The following is a 15,000-nucleotide window of genomic DNA, read 5'->3' as shown; positions in this document are numbered from 1 at the left end:
AACTTATATCTCGTTCACCAAAACAAAATATGCTTAATTTTTTAATTTTAGGAAAATGGGCATACCGGTACATTGCAGTTATCCATAAATTTATTGATCCTCATTTCAATCCCACATATTACAAGACCTGGAAATCAAATTTGTTAAATTTCAAAAATTTTCAGATCTACCTTGGTCTACTCTTCATAGCCACAGGATGATGTCTCTCTTCTGCAGTTACATTTGTGCTGCAAAAATGACAAAGCGAAAACAAAGCTATTACTGCATGCAAATTTCCCTAACAGCACTCATCGTACTGTGCATAGCTACACTGTACGCCAGGTATTGACTGTCACCTAAGGCTATCACTTGCATAGGTTTAAACTTGCAACTTGTGAAAGAATAAAATGTTCTTCAAATGGAAAACCTACCGGTACCTAATCAATTTTACCCTCTCTAACATCAGATGATTTTACCGTTAGCTATCAAAGAATCATTTTTGAACACACAAGTAGATGAATCAGGCAACATCATAAAAAAAAGCCTTGAAGGTCCACTGAATCTCGAATTCATATAACGCCAAAATTACCAAGAACCTGGAAATCATAGAACTTTCAAATCTATTTTCTTCAAGTGCCAGATCACAAATAAGTCACAACACAAGTCATACACAAAAAATTGGCCCCGGTACAGCATATTATTGGGTGATGTTGTTGCAGTGTACCCTGTCAATTCTGATTCACCACTTATTACTGCTGGTCAGTAAATAAGATTAAATTACATGTATATTATACCCCCAAGGCAAGTGTTCGCTGAGCCACTGAACTCGCCTGGCCTCTAGCCCCTCGGATAATGCCAAGAAAGGACTTTTACTTTCATCTGGGTCCAGTTCCAATTCCTTCTTGCCCTCTTTTTCATTTTGTTTATTACAAATTTCTGACTGGAACGAAATTCCTTTTGTCCCATCTTCAAAGGTTTTTCTTGTTAACCCATTATTCTCTTGTTCTACAATTATTCTTTCGTCTACGTCTTTTTGTTTCAGTATCTCTTCCTCTCTCTTGTTTCTCTTTTCTTCGTTCTGTTCTCCCACTTCTCTTTCTGTCACTTCAAACTCCTTTTGTTTGTTTTCTTCTTCCTTTCTTCCACTATCTTCTTCAAACTTTCTTTTCGCCTCCTCCTTGCTGATTATTTGTTCTTCTTTGAGTTTTTTTTCTTCTTGTTTTCCCCTTAGCTCTTCGTCTGCTTTCTTTTTTTCCTCTTCCATTTTTCTCTTTCTTTCAGCTTCTTTAAGCTTGTCGTCTATCTCTCTTTGTTTCCTTTCCTCGTCCAGAACTTTCCTCTTCTCCTCTTCTTCCTTTTCCCGTTGTTTCTCTTCTCTAATTCTTTTCTCTTCCAGAAACTTTCTCTGTTTGGCTTCTTCTTCTTTCTTTTGCTTTTCCTCTTCTTTAATTCTTTTCTCTAATTCCAACTTTCTCTGTTTCTCTTCTGCTTCTTCTTTCTTTTGCTTTTCCTCTTCTCTAATTCTTTTCTCTTCCTCAACTTTTCTCTGCTTTTCCTCTTCCTTCCTCTTTCGTTTTTCCTCTTCTTTAGCCCTTTTCTCTTCCTCCCGTTTTCTCGCTTTCTCAGCTTCTTCGTCTTGCCTCTTTTTTTCATCCTCGAGCTTCTTTCTTGCAGCATCCTCTCTCAATTTCCTTTCCACTCTTTCAATACGATCTAACTCTTCTTGTCTCTTCTTCATTCTCTCCTGCTTTCTGGCTTCAAGCAGAGGTCGGTACTGTTTTCGTACCCTAAAATTGAAATGGTAATATTATTCTAAGAAAACTGTGGTAACCAATTCTGTAAATTAAAGGGAGATATGGAGTCTTATTTTTCACAATGTGCCCCTAAACAAACAAACAGATGCGATGTCAGTGTCTAATCTTCAAGAAGTAATATTGAGCTCTATTTTAGAAAATAATACATGCCCGCATTTCATTTGAACACTTAAGAATTCTGATAAAACAGCCATTAATTGGGAGTTGTGATTTGATTGATCAAGTTTCTAATACAGCATGATATTTTCACCAGAAACTTCACAATTTAACTAATACACATACTAGAAAACAACAATAAAAAATTAATATTAGACTTTAAATTCGTCAATTGGTGAAGTTTCTTTTATATATTTTACAGTAGAGTTGTCCTGTCTTGACCTTAATGGTTCTTTCGTTATCGAATGATCCCTGGCAGTATTTACGGTATAATTGGCTAATTTAGTGGGCTGTATTCTACAGTACAGCCCACCAAAATGTTAAGTTTGATGAAAAATTTCTAGCAAGTTTTTCATGTTGTTTACGTCAAATAAACTGTTTGAATTTTACAAGGAACTATTCAAAAAGCCAATGAGATTTATTAATTTTCCGATTTTCAGATTTTACACATGCAAACCATTTGGGCAGTTGAATGTTTGGTTTCCTTTCCCACGCACCTTACATTGTATTACCCAGAGAGATGTACTTATATTTAACATGTCTAGCTTCGTTTTCTGTGTCTGTACTGTACGTATTATCTTACAGATCCTCATTTTCCCCAATTGATTTATCAACAGAAAAGAAAATTGGTCCGCAACTTGCAGTATGAAAGTCGAACTTGGCAAGGTATTTATTAATTATTAATGTACATTATTTAAGAAATAGAAAACATGTACCGTGTTTCTATCGAGTTATAGAAACACGAGTGAAAGTTTGGGAAAACGAGAAATGCTGTAGGAATACGAGCGGCAAGCGAGTGTTTCCACAGCTTTTTCGAGTTCTCCCAAACTTTCACTCGTGTTTCTATAACTCGATGGAAACACGGAGTACATGTTTTCTATTTCTTTTAAAAAAACAATGCGACGAGAAAAAGGAAAACAAGTTGTTAACTCTAATCATCAAAATGTAAATTCTCTTTGCTCGCGCCATCACTACGTCAACAGCTCGTGCTAGTTCTGTGTCTCCATCGAGTTATAGAAACACGATTTTTAACCAATCAGCGCGCGTATTTTCTTAGGACTGTTTTCTAAATACCTATATCCTTGATAAAACTTTTGTATCTTGGTAGCTGCATGGACTCTTTTCATCTGTTGATATTGCGCTTCTTTTTGCTGCATTTGAAAAAATGTTAAGTCACGTTATTATTTTATCAAGTTGATTAGACTACAAGAACAAGAACATGTTCTAAGGGCAGAGTAGATCAAGTGCAAACAGGAAACTCAAAGACTGGGCAGGTGCAGGAGAAGGCTATTTCATGAGTAGCATCCAGATGTAGCAGGAAAGATGAAAGTATGTACATTAAGGCTGAAGGAACTACATGTACAGCTGTGCTGTATGGTGCATATAAGGAATTAAGAAATTAATTAATTAAGAAGAAGTGACAGCCAAAACAACTCTACTCAAATATGACACCAAGTCCAGGAAGCAAACTTGAGGCACTCCACTCTTAATTGTACCCTACCGTTCCCTCGAAAACGTTTATTATAATTATACCACATTTACACAATGTAACATAATTTGCATTTATAGATGATTTTCAGTCACGTGATGAGACGGCCATGTTGGTGCACAAAACAAAAGCAAATTATGGTTCACATTTTGCATTGTAATATAATTAGATACATTGTAGAGTCAAACTCCCAAAATACTTTTTTCTCTATTGTGAACTGTGCGCCAACATGGCTGCTGTGACGTCACGTGAAAACCATCTATGTAAAATGGAAAACCAGTAAAATTCTATTTAGCAATATTAAATGATTTTAAATTCCTTTGCCTTAAATTAAGTACCTGCGCTTCAATAAATGCCTCATTTTGTTTCTTCTTCTCTTCCTCTATTGCCCTTATCTCAATCTGTTTGACAAAAGACCCTCAATTAATTAACTCTTTGACTCCCAAGCTAGCACGAACTGGCCATACTTAGTATTTTACTCTGTCTAACGCCGGACGATTTTACTCGCCAATGGGGAACCCCCACGAGTCAATGAGTTAAGAGATTACCAAATACAGCAGTAACAAATACAGTAAGTTTACTATTAAAAGGTAAAATCACTTTATTTAACATCGGTAGTTCCTTCAGCTATGAGGCTGGTATCGATGGAAGCCGACGGTGCGCCCTTTATCTCCCTCCCTCTGTCAGTGCTCCGTTTTACGGGTATTTAAAGCTATAGCTACACGGATCAGAGGAAAGTCGAAACAGACGTTTAAGTCACCGAGGATCGAACTGGGGACCCCTTGCTCCGAATGCCGCGCACTAGCCAACTGAGCCACAACTGCTCCTGCAACATTGTAATGGTACAAATCGGGAACTTGCCACAACTCCAGAATAACCTTCTCCCAAATTGATGAGCTTGGGAACTGGTTTTGATACATGTAGTCAGCAGGGATCATCACAGCTACATGTATGTGTTTTTAATTAGAAGCAGCAAAATGCCTGCACATTTCAGAAATTACAACCCTGACCTCTGCCATACTGGTGCAGTCCTTCTCAATAATTTGGGCCATCAAGCTATTAAACTGCGAGCTGGTCACTTTGTACTGTAAGCTCACAATAAATAATTACTCTTTGAACTAGAGAGAGAGAGCTAAGTTTTGAAATGATCATGAATCGCAGCAGCACTGAAATGAAAGGGTGAACTATTTAGGCTCTGACCACTGTGTTACCAGGGCAGTGCAGTTACAGTGTACTGTACATGTACAGTACAGAAAAATGCAATGTCGCATAAAGAACAGCTTGATGGCAAAAAACTTGGTGAAGTACTTCCTCTAACTACAAACACTTTAGGGCTTTTCTCAGTTACATGTACAAACAATCAGTGACAAACAGCTAACAGAAGATGCTGCTGATGTTGGATATGAACATCATTCTGCTTAATACACAAGTTGACTGTGTACATTCCACCTCCAATTGTTGACAAATTTATCAAGTAAGCATACAGAACGAATTTCATGATCTTCGATTAATTAATCTTACATTACATCTTGTTTACAGTGTGCTGTATAATAAACAGCAGTAAACTACTCTGCTTTCGGTCAATGACCAAATCGTGTTTGAAGAAAAAGCACAGGGCTACCGTTTCAAGGACAAGCGAATTTACTGTGTTAAACTTGCATGTTAAAACACAAAGGTCTACTGAGGTTATTAAACAGACCATTAACAAAAGGCACAAACACGCTACTCCACTTCTTTGTTTTTTTTTCTTGCATATGCATACACTAAGCATGTTAGACAAGTACCATGCGAATGTGTTAGGACCGTGCTGTTTTCCCATGGAGGGTCACATGCAGTACTTCTGCAGTGATCAAATTACATGTACAAAATCAGTATGTCGAGGTGAACAATCACACAATGCTGCCAAGAAAAACGGAGCTTTTTGCATACACTAATTCTAGGAAACCAAAAGAAATCCAGCCAAAAATACTATATATACAATGTACATGTAGATCACTTATAATTATTCTCTACAGGCCTGGAGCCCTTAAATTACTATATTTGAACTGCAGGGAGAAAATTGCTACATGCAAGTCTTGAAATGACCATTAATAGCAGCATTAAAATTAAAGGGTGAGATTTTCAGGCTCGTGTTACAAGTGCAGTGCAGGTAGCCTGATGCACTACAGGGCAAGGGATATATCCTTGGAAACCCTAGAACTGAACACCAACCTAGCCGGTGGCAGAAAAAAGGCAATGTCACATAAAGAACAGCTTAATTGGAAATAAACTTAACGTAGTTGGTGAAATGTGGTACTTCCTCAAAGACGAGCACAAACACAAAGAGCTTTTCTCAGTTACACTGTACTGGTAGGCATTGCAGCATGAGCAGCAACCCCCCAAGAATACAAGGAATAAAAGGAGTCCACCCCCAGACATGACTTGTATATCCTGAGAAGAGAAGAGAAACCACTTGCCTGAGTAGTTTGAGGTTGGGTTTACCAGATTGAAAAATACTGGATCACTTTTCTGCATTTTCAGAGGCAATACTACACTGTAGGCTATTTTTTAGCTGGTTTCTCAGAGATACCTGACCTTTGAATGAGGCTAGCTGGTGCACTTCTAATACAAATTCAAAAACTCATTAATAATTCATGAGCCTAACAACCTATCAAAACACCAATAAAACGTTGCATGCATGAGTAACCTAAGATTGTGGAGGATTTCATCACCTCAAATTTCTCTTCCATTTCTTTCAATTTCCTTTCTTCTTCCTTTGCTTCCATTTCCAATTTGGCTTGGACAATCTGACAAACACAGACACATTAAATGGCTGTTACCATGGTATACATTCAAATGCTTGTGATAATCTACACAAGCTTGCAGCTACATACATGTACACTATATGGACCTCTCTCACTAACTTAAAGGAAATGCTCTCACTGATATAAACAAAACTGTTCTTTGAAAGACAGCACTGCATGCTTATTTGAAGAATACACAAGAGATATAACTAATTAATAATACTGCATTCAAAGAGACACAGGGCTTGCTTTCACTAAGATTTCAAGTTGCCACAGCAGGTGAAACAAAATAATATTAGAGGGTGGGGATCCAAGGGGTACATGAGCAAATGGCTAGGGGGCCAATCTGAAAGTAGCTAAAAGTCATGCTTGTAGTAGCTTAAAATTCCTGACCCCACATCTTTAGAGAAAGCACAGTTTTAATCTCACTTACATGTACATGTACAATGGCACTATCAAGGCAAAAAAGTGCACAGTCATGTAAGTAACTAATTTTCTATGATTTACCATGCTTAAACAACCCAAAAACAGTTTAATGTGGCTACACATAATTTACTGTAGGCAAAGTTAAAATAATAATTATTATTGAGACAATACTGATCAGCTGCCATTCCCCAGACTGGCTATGAGGTGGTCCTGGAATCTTTGCAGGTGCTCCTCATGGAGGCATTTGCTTTTGGTCTGCTTGCATGGCCATTTTTGCTTGCAAATTTTGCTTTCCTCACCTTCCCTCCCTTCTTTGTACATGGGTAAGTATCTGGTGCTTCAATGTATCTATTGCTTCAATGTGACGGTGCCCTTTTGATCGTGGCTGCTTGCAGGGCTGCCATTGATGTCTCCTTCCTCCTCGACAAATCCCTTCTTGGCTTCACCAACCTGTAAAGCTTCTGCTCCCGAGCTCATCTATTGTTGATGAATTTTAATGTACTTTATTTGCTCTGAGAACAATTACTTATTGGTCAAATACCTGTTGTTGTTTCAATAACTTTTCTTGTGCAACTTGGAATTCCACTTGTCGCTGAATGCGAGCAAGCTTCTCTCCTTCCTGCCTTGCTTCTTCTTCTTCTCTCCTCTTCTGGTACCATTTCTCTCTTTCCTGGTCTTTTCCTGTCTGTTTCATCTCTAACTCCATCAGTTCTTGCTGGGCTTTTTGTTCCAGTGCTTGAATTTTTTCTTCAACTCCTATAAATGCCAAAATACAAAACAACACTTACATGTACACTCTGTTCAACATTATTTCAACTGCAGTTACAGTAGCATTGAACTTATCCATTCAAATGACCAGGTTTCAAACAATAATATTACAATATCATTATTGGTTGAAAACAACATACGTGTACATGTATAACTCTGAGGAACAAAGCTGTGAATGGTCAGCATTTGAGCTGAAAATAGCAGTGGAAGGCCTCGCCAGACTTAAGGAGTCGAACCTATGTACAACCTTCCAATCACTACCATTCAATAATCGGAAGGTCATATAGTAGGTTCAACTCCTGAAAAAGGAGCACTTAGATTAGGGTTACGGGCACCTAGTAATTGGAAGGTCGTACTGTAGGTTCGATACCTGCAATGGAGCACTCTGATTTTTTCCAAGTGACCTCAGGTTACCATCAGTAAACAACTCTCTTCATTTCATTCACCTCAATGTATACTGTAACATTTATTATCAATATACAAGGCCGAATAATACAAATTCCTTTAATAAGAAAAAAAAGTTTAACAGAGATGTAGCATTAATTATGGCATGGAAATTTATCACTACAATACGATCAGCTACATGTAAAGAAGAGCAAAAATTGAGAAAAAAGAGCAAAAAAACTCCTCCAATCACAGTGCACGTACTATCTGAGAGATATACATGTAATATGGTATATTTTACTACAAATTTCATTTGATTTATTATACAACTTGCGCGGCAAACAAAGAGCTTTCGGAAAGGATGTCAACATTTTTTCTCATTGGCATTATGTGGTTCCAGAAAATATCCATACCCCCCCCCCTCCCCACGGAAGATCATTTGAATTTCCAAAGGAGAGGGGAGGTTAAAGGGTCATGAACCACATGCAACTTACGATCGATCTGAAGCACAAAAACATACTTAAATGTACATACGTTGTTTTGAAAGAAAAGTCAGTTTTTAGATAAAGTTAACATTATTAATATATTAAATGTTTCTGTGTTTCTTTGAGTTACAGTACATGTAGCTAGTGCTACAATCTCCCGAAGCTAAGAACAATGTGTCTTTCATTTAGTATGGATTCAAAACATTTAAAATGGCGGTCTCAACTGGAGTCTCGTCCCCAGACTTCCAGCTTTGTCTCGTTTTCGTCCAACCAACACTTCCGTTCACTTCAGTATTGCTTTTCGCTACCTTCACATGCAGTAAACACATTTTTAATAGGATTCATGTTTTATTGGGGGTAGTAACTCATCAAAAATGCGATGAGATGCAAGTTCCCACCATCTCAACGCTTGCGTGCAACAACATTTTCTTTTTTGTGGGTGGCATTTAGACTACGGACAGGAACCGGTCCTTAAATAAGAATCAACCTGACGAAACTGACAAAATGTGAAGACAAAGGAACCTTGCAAGTTTCTGTTTTATTTACTATTGTTTGCGAAGTTATTTAAGCCAAAAACACAAAAACACAAAAACATTCGCACAAAAACATGAAACAGTCGACGTGCAAACTAAATGTTTAAGCTTATAATCTTACATAAAAACAACACAAACATAATTTGCAAAGTTGATGGCAAACAAGCTAAAAGTTCAGCTGAATAATGAGCTTAACAAAGCGTTATATTTTATTAATTCAAAAGTTAACCTTAATGTTTACACTGTTGTAATAAAATTCTACCATATTTACATATTAACTAATTCACTTTCTTTTTTATAAGTACAAAAATTCTGGAAATTCCTGAGGGGAGGGGGGGTGGTCATCAAAGACTTCCCCTAGAATGGAAAATCCTGAGGGGAGGGGGGTGCAAATCAAAACGTCTTCCATGGGATGGGGCATATGGATATTTTCTGGAACCACACATTGAGTCACAGGTGCACATGGTGAAAAATGTGATTGGCTAATAATTTAAAAGCAACTGCACAAGAAATTGCACATGCAAGAAAATGCACAATACTTTCCTTTTCTGCACTTTATGTTCAAAAATTATTTATTTAACAGAGTTGGGTAATATAACTTAATTAAGATGCAATTTTGTACTGTCTTATTATCATCTATTACTAGTCTTTGTTATTAAAAATAAATTTTACCTGGTCTAATAATATCCAATGCAAACTTGTTTTCTTCCCTATCCCTGCTTTCTGCTGCAAGTTTCTCTTGTTCTTCTCTGATCTCAGCTTGCTCGAGTTCTAATAAAACCTGTATCACATTCAGTAAATTAAAGGTAAAATTTTCTATTTATAGTAAATGTACAGTGATCGAAGCGATATGAGTCAGAAATTATCTGTGCAGGGATTTACAATGGTGAGACATCAGAGAGCACTGACTGACTGACTTATTGGCTGACACACTATGTAACTGACTGAAGGACTGTCTGACTGACAGTGAATGATTGATTAGGTGATCGAATAGCAGCCCAGTCAAAATGTGCCGGCAGCTGGCTATTTGGCCGCCTACAACGAAATATCTGCCGCTTACTTCGAATTCACATTTGTCAGACTTTTATTCAGGATGAGGTTGTTCGAGTTGTTGTTCATCAACGAGTTGTTGTTAATCACTACGTTTCAACTGCATACTGCTGGTCTTCTTCATCCTTTCTCAGGCCATAAGGTCTCTTAGAAACTTCCAGTTTAAATTGTAACTAAAAAATACCCGACGTACACCCTAGCCGCACACGATCACTTCTGCAGGAATGGGCTCATCGCGTGGGAAAGTGAGTCGAATGGATTGTCAGCTGTCACGGTTGTTGCAGGTACAAATAAGATGGCATCCAAACGATCTCGTGACTTTGGCGCAGGGACTCCGCAAATTTCTAAATTGTTTCATATGGTATCAAGTGTACAGCCCTGGAAACCCATAGCTTTGCAGTGAGATTATATATTGCTCAAATGATTTGAAGATCTGAAGCCTTCAGTTTAACTGACTCTGTAATATATTATGAGGCAACTTTCAGCACCTGAGTTTCTCACTTTCACAGTTGAGAAGTACTTGCTTGTACAATAGTTATCCTTTTTTCCAACAATGCTTCTGGCGGAATATAACTCTAACTTGAAAACTGAAGGTCTTGTGTGACTCTTAATTCATTACAGTACCTGTTATCTTAATGCCATTGAATAAGACCTCAGTTTACCCTAAAATGCACCAGGTGCAACCATTTGAAGCCAACATTTTCAAAATTATTCGGGGGAACATGCCCCCCGACCCCCCTTGTATGCAAGGGCCTCCGGCCCTTGAAGCAGAAGCCTTGGGCCTCTGCTGCCTATTAATTACTATAGCCAGTTTGCCTACTACTCAAAAGATTTCAACTGGGCTATAATAGTTTGCTTCCAGAAGTCTACCAAAGATGTTTCCAAGACTCACATAATTTATTATGCCAACCATCTCCCTAGAGCATACAGCTACATATAGAGTAAAGAATCTATGTAAACTGCTGACCTTTGTGCTCATCTGTTATTGTTTACTGGAATGGATAGAATGGCCATAAGTTCTAACATGGAAGAACCTAGCTTTGACAATCAGATCAAGGACAAAATGTAATTAAATTTTCATCGCTCGCAGATTGCAACTGTCGGCATCAAAGTGCAAAGGCCGAGTGCATCTGCAGCGAATACCGCAGAGAAAGTACTCACATTTAATTGCGTGGTGAGTGGCTACAGTATTTTAACAACAACACATCAAAATAAGAATTCTTCCATTTATACAAGTTTGTCTCTCTCTTGTAGACTTGCAGTTGGACGACCACATGTGAAAAGAATTTGCAAAGTACCGCAGTTGTCCTTGCCGGGACAAAGGCTTGTGACGCCACTTCATTTTCAAGAAAACAACCGCTCTGCAATGACATCTGTGTACCAACAGTAACTCAAATAACTTTGGATACAATTTTGAAATAATTCAATCTACCTGGTCTCTGAGAATAAGAGGGTGTTCCTCAAATTCATCGCCAAGCTCGTCTTTGATTCTTCTGGTGAGTAATGCTTCATCATCTTTCAATGCACCATCTGTCAAATCAAACATGATCATTTTAAATAACACTTTTAAATAACACTTCACTATACATTTATTTTGCCAGCTTACAATACACTGTAATTGCTGCAAATAGAAGGAAAAGAAAACAACAATCTCGACAGGAACATTGAGGATAATGATCTCCATCACTTAGGAAAGAAAGGAAAGAAAAGGAAAGGAACTTTATTTAAGTGTCTAGTCGTTCTAGCCCTGGAGCGCTAATTGGGGACACTGTAAACTGAAATGAACAATAAAAGTACATCAAGTCAAATGTCGGTTTTTGAGGAGAGGGGAAACAGGAGTACCCGGAGAAAACCTCTCGGTGCAGAGTAAAGAACCAACAAACTCAACCCACATATGACGTCGAGTCTGGGAATCGAACCCGGGCCACATTGGTGGGAGGCAAGTGAGTCTCACCACTGCGCCATCCCTGCACCCCCGCACTTAGAATACTAGGAAAGACTAAAAACGCTGTTTACCATTTGGAAATATCTGCATTGGCTCCTGAGATATATAAGTTAAAATATGCAAATGACAAGCCTGATGACTTCATTTACTCAACCCAATATAACATGAAGTATAAAAATGGAGCTATCTCCGTCAATTTGCAGCAGAGACCATTGAAACTTGGTGGGCTAATAGTTCTGCAGGCATGCAACACACCTACATGTACAACTCTAAAGAAATTGGTTCCAATGGCAACTCACTCTTTTCCAGTCCCCTTCAACCTGATTTCAATATTTTTGGTGATCTTAGCTAGAAAAATATTTAACAAGACCACAAACTTGACCTAAAAATCTTTGTATGCTTGCAGGATCATGTACATGACATAGATGAGGTACAAAAATTATAATTATTGGCAAAATTAATATCAAAATAGAGCACCAATGGTGGCCTGCAAAGCCTTTAATATCAAGGAGGTCTGGAACCCAGTATGTTGCCATGGTAACAGAACTGGTATGCTCATAATATTATGCAGCACACCTACTAGAATCTTACTGCAAAGAATCAAGTATTTCTGATACAAATTGGCTGAGATATCTTCCTTCATCTTACATATATTTTATCAAAATTCGGTTGAGTTTATGACATCATCACTTGGCTAATTTTCATATTTTAAAAACTTGAATATCTCTGCAACAAAAAGAGATAACTATTTGAAAATGGTAAACAGCATTCTTCTTCTCATACAGACCACATGTTTATGTCCTTAATGGCTTAGATACATGTAGGAAAGATGCAAATTTCGTCATACAGAAGTACAGTGTAGCACGTTAACTGTCAAAGTCAAGACGACGAAGAACACCTTATTCAACAAGGTCCCTGACTGTACGCACATTTACTACTACATTTAGGAAAATAAAATATTAATATATCTTATTAGATGTTTTGGTGCATAGTACACGTATATCGGGCTTGTCAAAATACAGCACAACTCGTAAATTACTCAGTGATATTACACACCAAAGCATCTACATCTACATGTACATTTAATAAGCTATTTACATGTATTATCCTACTTTTTTTTGCACTAAATTTTTTGCAAATGAATTGTAAATAACCTAGAATGTGTGACAGACTTGTGTGTGCGGGGTAACGTATAAATGGGGTAACGTATAACTAATAAAGTTGGATAATAACCTCCCATTTTGTATGACAATTGGAGGTGGAATAATCTGAATGTAGACCTTTTTGTGAGAGACTAAGACCATCTGGAGAAGGTAGAGAAAACCAGCAGAGCATGGATGAAAGCGAGAACAAACTCAGGGCTACCACTGACAGCAACAACCTGGATATAAATTCTGTTCACACCGGTGGGAAGCATCATTTATTTTAGTGCTTTGACTCCACGAAGCTGTCCCGGCACCCATAGGCCCACGACACGAGAATTCCCCATTGGTCACCCATCCGCACCTTAATTTTATCTTGTCCAGCACAAGGACTTGGCATCCATGATCTGATGGAAATCGTTTAATTTCTTATTGCTCTAGTGATTGGTTACCTTCTCTACAGCTGAAAGCTACAATAGGTTGCAAAATTAATGGAGACACACTGACACACTGCAGCACCCCCCTCCCCCAGTCAAATTGTTGCCATACAAAATAATGCTGAAAACTTGAACGATAAACATTGAAAGGGGAAGATGGAGGGGGTAAGTGGGAAAGATTGGAATTCTACAATGTAGATCCGGTAGGTATTGAAAGCTACATGTAGAAAAGGTGTTTTTTGAATGGCAGTGTCTCACCAATTTTGAACCCTGTTCTAGTTATCATGATCATTGCAGTCATGGTAGTAAGAACACCACACTTTTCCGCACCACAATGATTTGGCCGTAATCGTTACTTATCAACAAATAGACTAGTCAAAAAAGCCAAAACCTACCAGGAGGCAATTTTTTCAGAATTAGTTCACATTCTTTGACTTCTTCCTCAGCACCTTCTGTTCTTGAATGTAGGAACCTCAAGTATTCCTGAATTGAATCTGGTAATCCATCATCTTTGGCCTAAATCAATGCCACAAAAAAAAGATACATCAAGACAAAGCTAAAACAAAGCAATTTTACTTTTAATGATGAAGGACTCAATGACCTTGCAGCTGAGTGGAATTATTTCAAAATCACTTTGAAGACAAAGGGATATAAGATTAATACAACCAACAACTCCGTGAAGCATTTATAATAAATGACAAGTTTCATGTTCACGTACAATGTATATATAATTATGTTAATTTTATTTTTCAATCAGCTCAAAATTTTGCAGTAATTTCCAATATCAATTCTCTGATTGTGGGTATTTAAATGGACACCCTGTAGAATGGCCGCTGGATAATTGCAACAGGATAGCCTAGTTCAAATGAACTAAATTTGTTTTCTGTTGTCTCAGTTACATCTTGATCCACTACGTAAACAGTAACTGTCCTCCAACCAGCTGGGTTTCTTGATAATTGAATGATCGTCTTACATGTACAATTAAGTATAGAGAAGATATCTGTTTACAAACATTGTTTTTGTTATTCAAATGTGCCAACCACAATAACAGAAGACCCTTTGCTTCGACAGCCAATGAGGCTCTGGTTGGCACAGTAATGACAATAGGTGATGTCAACGATATCTTACCTATAGTACTCACAATCTATGTTTAGTGTGTTTATCTCTAAGTTATAGTCTTCCCTTTTATTTTAATAAGAACCACATGAACTAATATAAGCTTACTTGACTAAAACCGTTTAATATAATGAATACAAGTTTTACCTTTTTTTCTCAGCTGACGAAAACAAGCTTGAACGAAACAAGCTCAGCTGAAGGATTAGCTTGCATGTGTATAAAAACTTCAAAATTGTACAGGGACGTGAGTGATAAAGCCAAAAGAATTATTTTTCTATCGTCCTCCTACACTAAAAATTCAAAAGATCTCACAGCGTAACGTAAGTCTCAAATTTGCTCTGAAAACAGGCAAGCAATCGAAGAGCGATTTACAATACTTTCCAGGTCCTACGTTTGCAAATAATATATGAAACATCAGTGGGTACCTCGTTTTCCTTTACATGCACAGCTGTGAGGCTGTCTTCTTCGAGATCTTCGATTTGCAAAAGGTCAT

At 37.7% G+C, this 15,000-nt stretch overlaps 1 protein-coding gene across 1 annotated transcript in view; it reads right to left on the bottom strand.

Moving 5' to 3' along the window:
* Positions 1-15,000, bottom strand: part of LOC137970337 (leucine-rich repeat and IQ domain-containing protein 1-like) — a 33,783-nt gene that overhangs the window by 18,599 nt on the left and 184 nt on the right. Inside the window, exons 1-10 of the mRNA XM_068816861.1 lie at positions 14,933-15,000; positions 13,787-13,907; positions 11,300-11,397; positions 9,490-9,598; positions 7,189-7,403; positions 6,150-6,224; positions 3,777-3,839; positions 3,024-3,100; positions 774-1,766; positions 171-227 (exon numbers count right to left, since the gene is read on the bottom strand). The exon at positions 14,933-15,000 is cut by the window's right edge and continues 184 nt beyond it. Coding sequence (XP_068672962.1) covers positions 171-227; positions 774-1,766; positions 3,024-3,100; positions 3,777-3,839; positions 6,150-6,224; positions 7,189-7,403; positions 9,490-9,598; positions 11,300-11,397; positions 13,787-13,907; positions 14,933-15,000 — 1,876 coding nt within the window. The remainder of the gene's footprint in view (positions 1-170; positions 228-773; positions 1,767-3,023; positions 3,101-3,776; positions 3,840-6,149; positions 6,225-7,188; positions 7,404-9,489; positions 9,599-11,299; positions 11,398-13,786; positions 13,908-14,932) is intronic.

Source organism: Montipora foliosa, chromosome 9, assembly GCF_036669935.1.
Source record: "Montipora foliosa isolate CH-2021 chromosome 9, ASM3666993v2, whole genome shotgun sequence".
NCBI classification, from domain to species: domain Eukaryota; kingdom Metazoa; phylum Cnidaria; class Anthozoa; order Scleractinia; family Acroporidae; genus Montipora; species Montipora foliosa.
The sequence above is the reverse complement of the archived record's forward strand: the minus strand, read 5'-3'. Positions and strand labels throughout refer to the sequence as shown.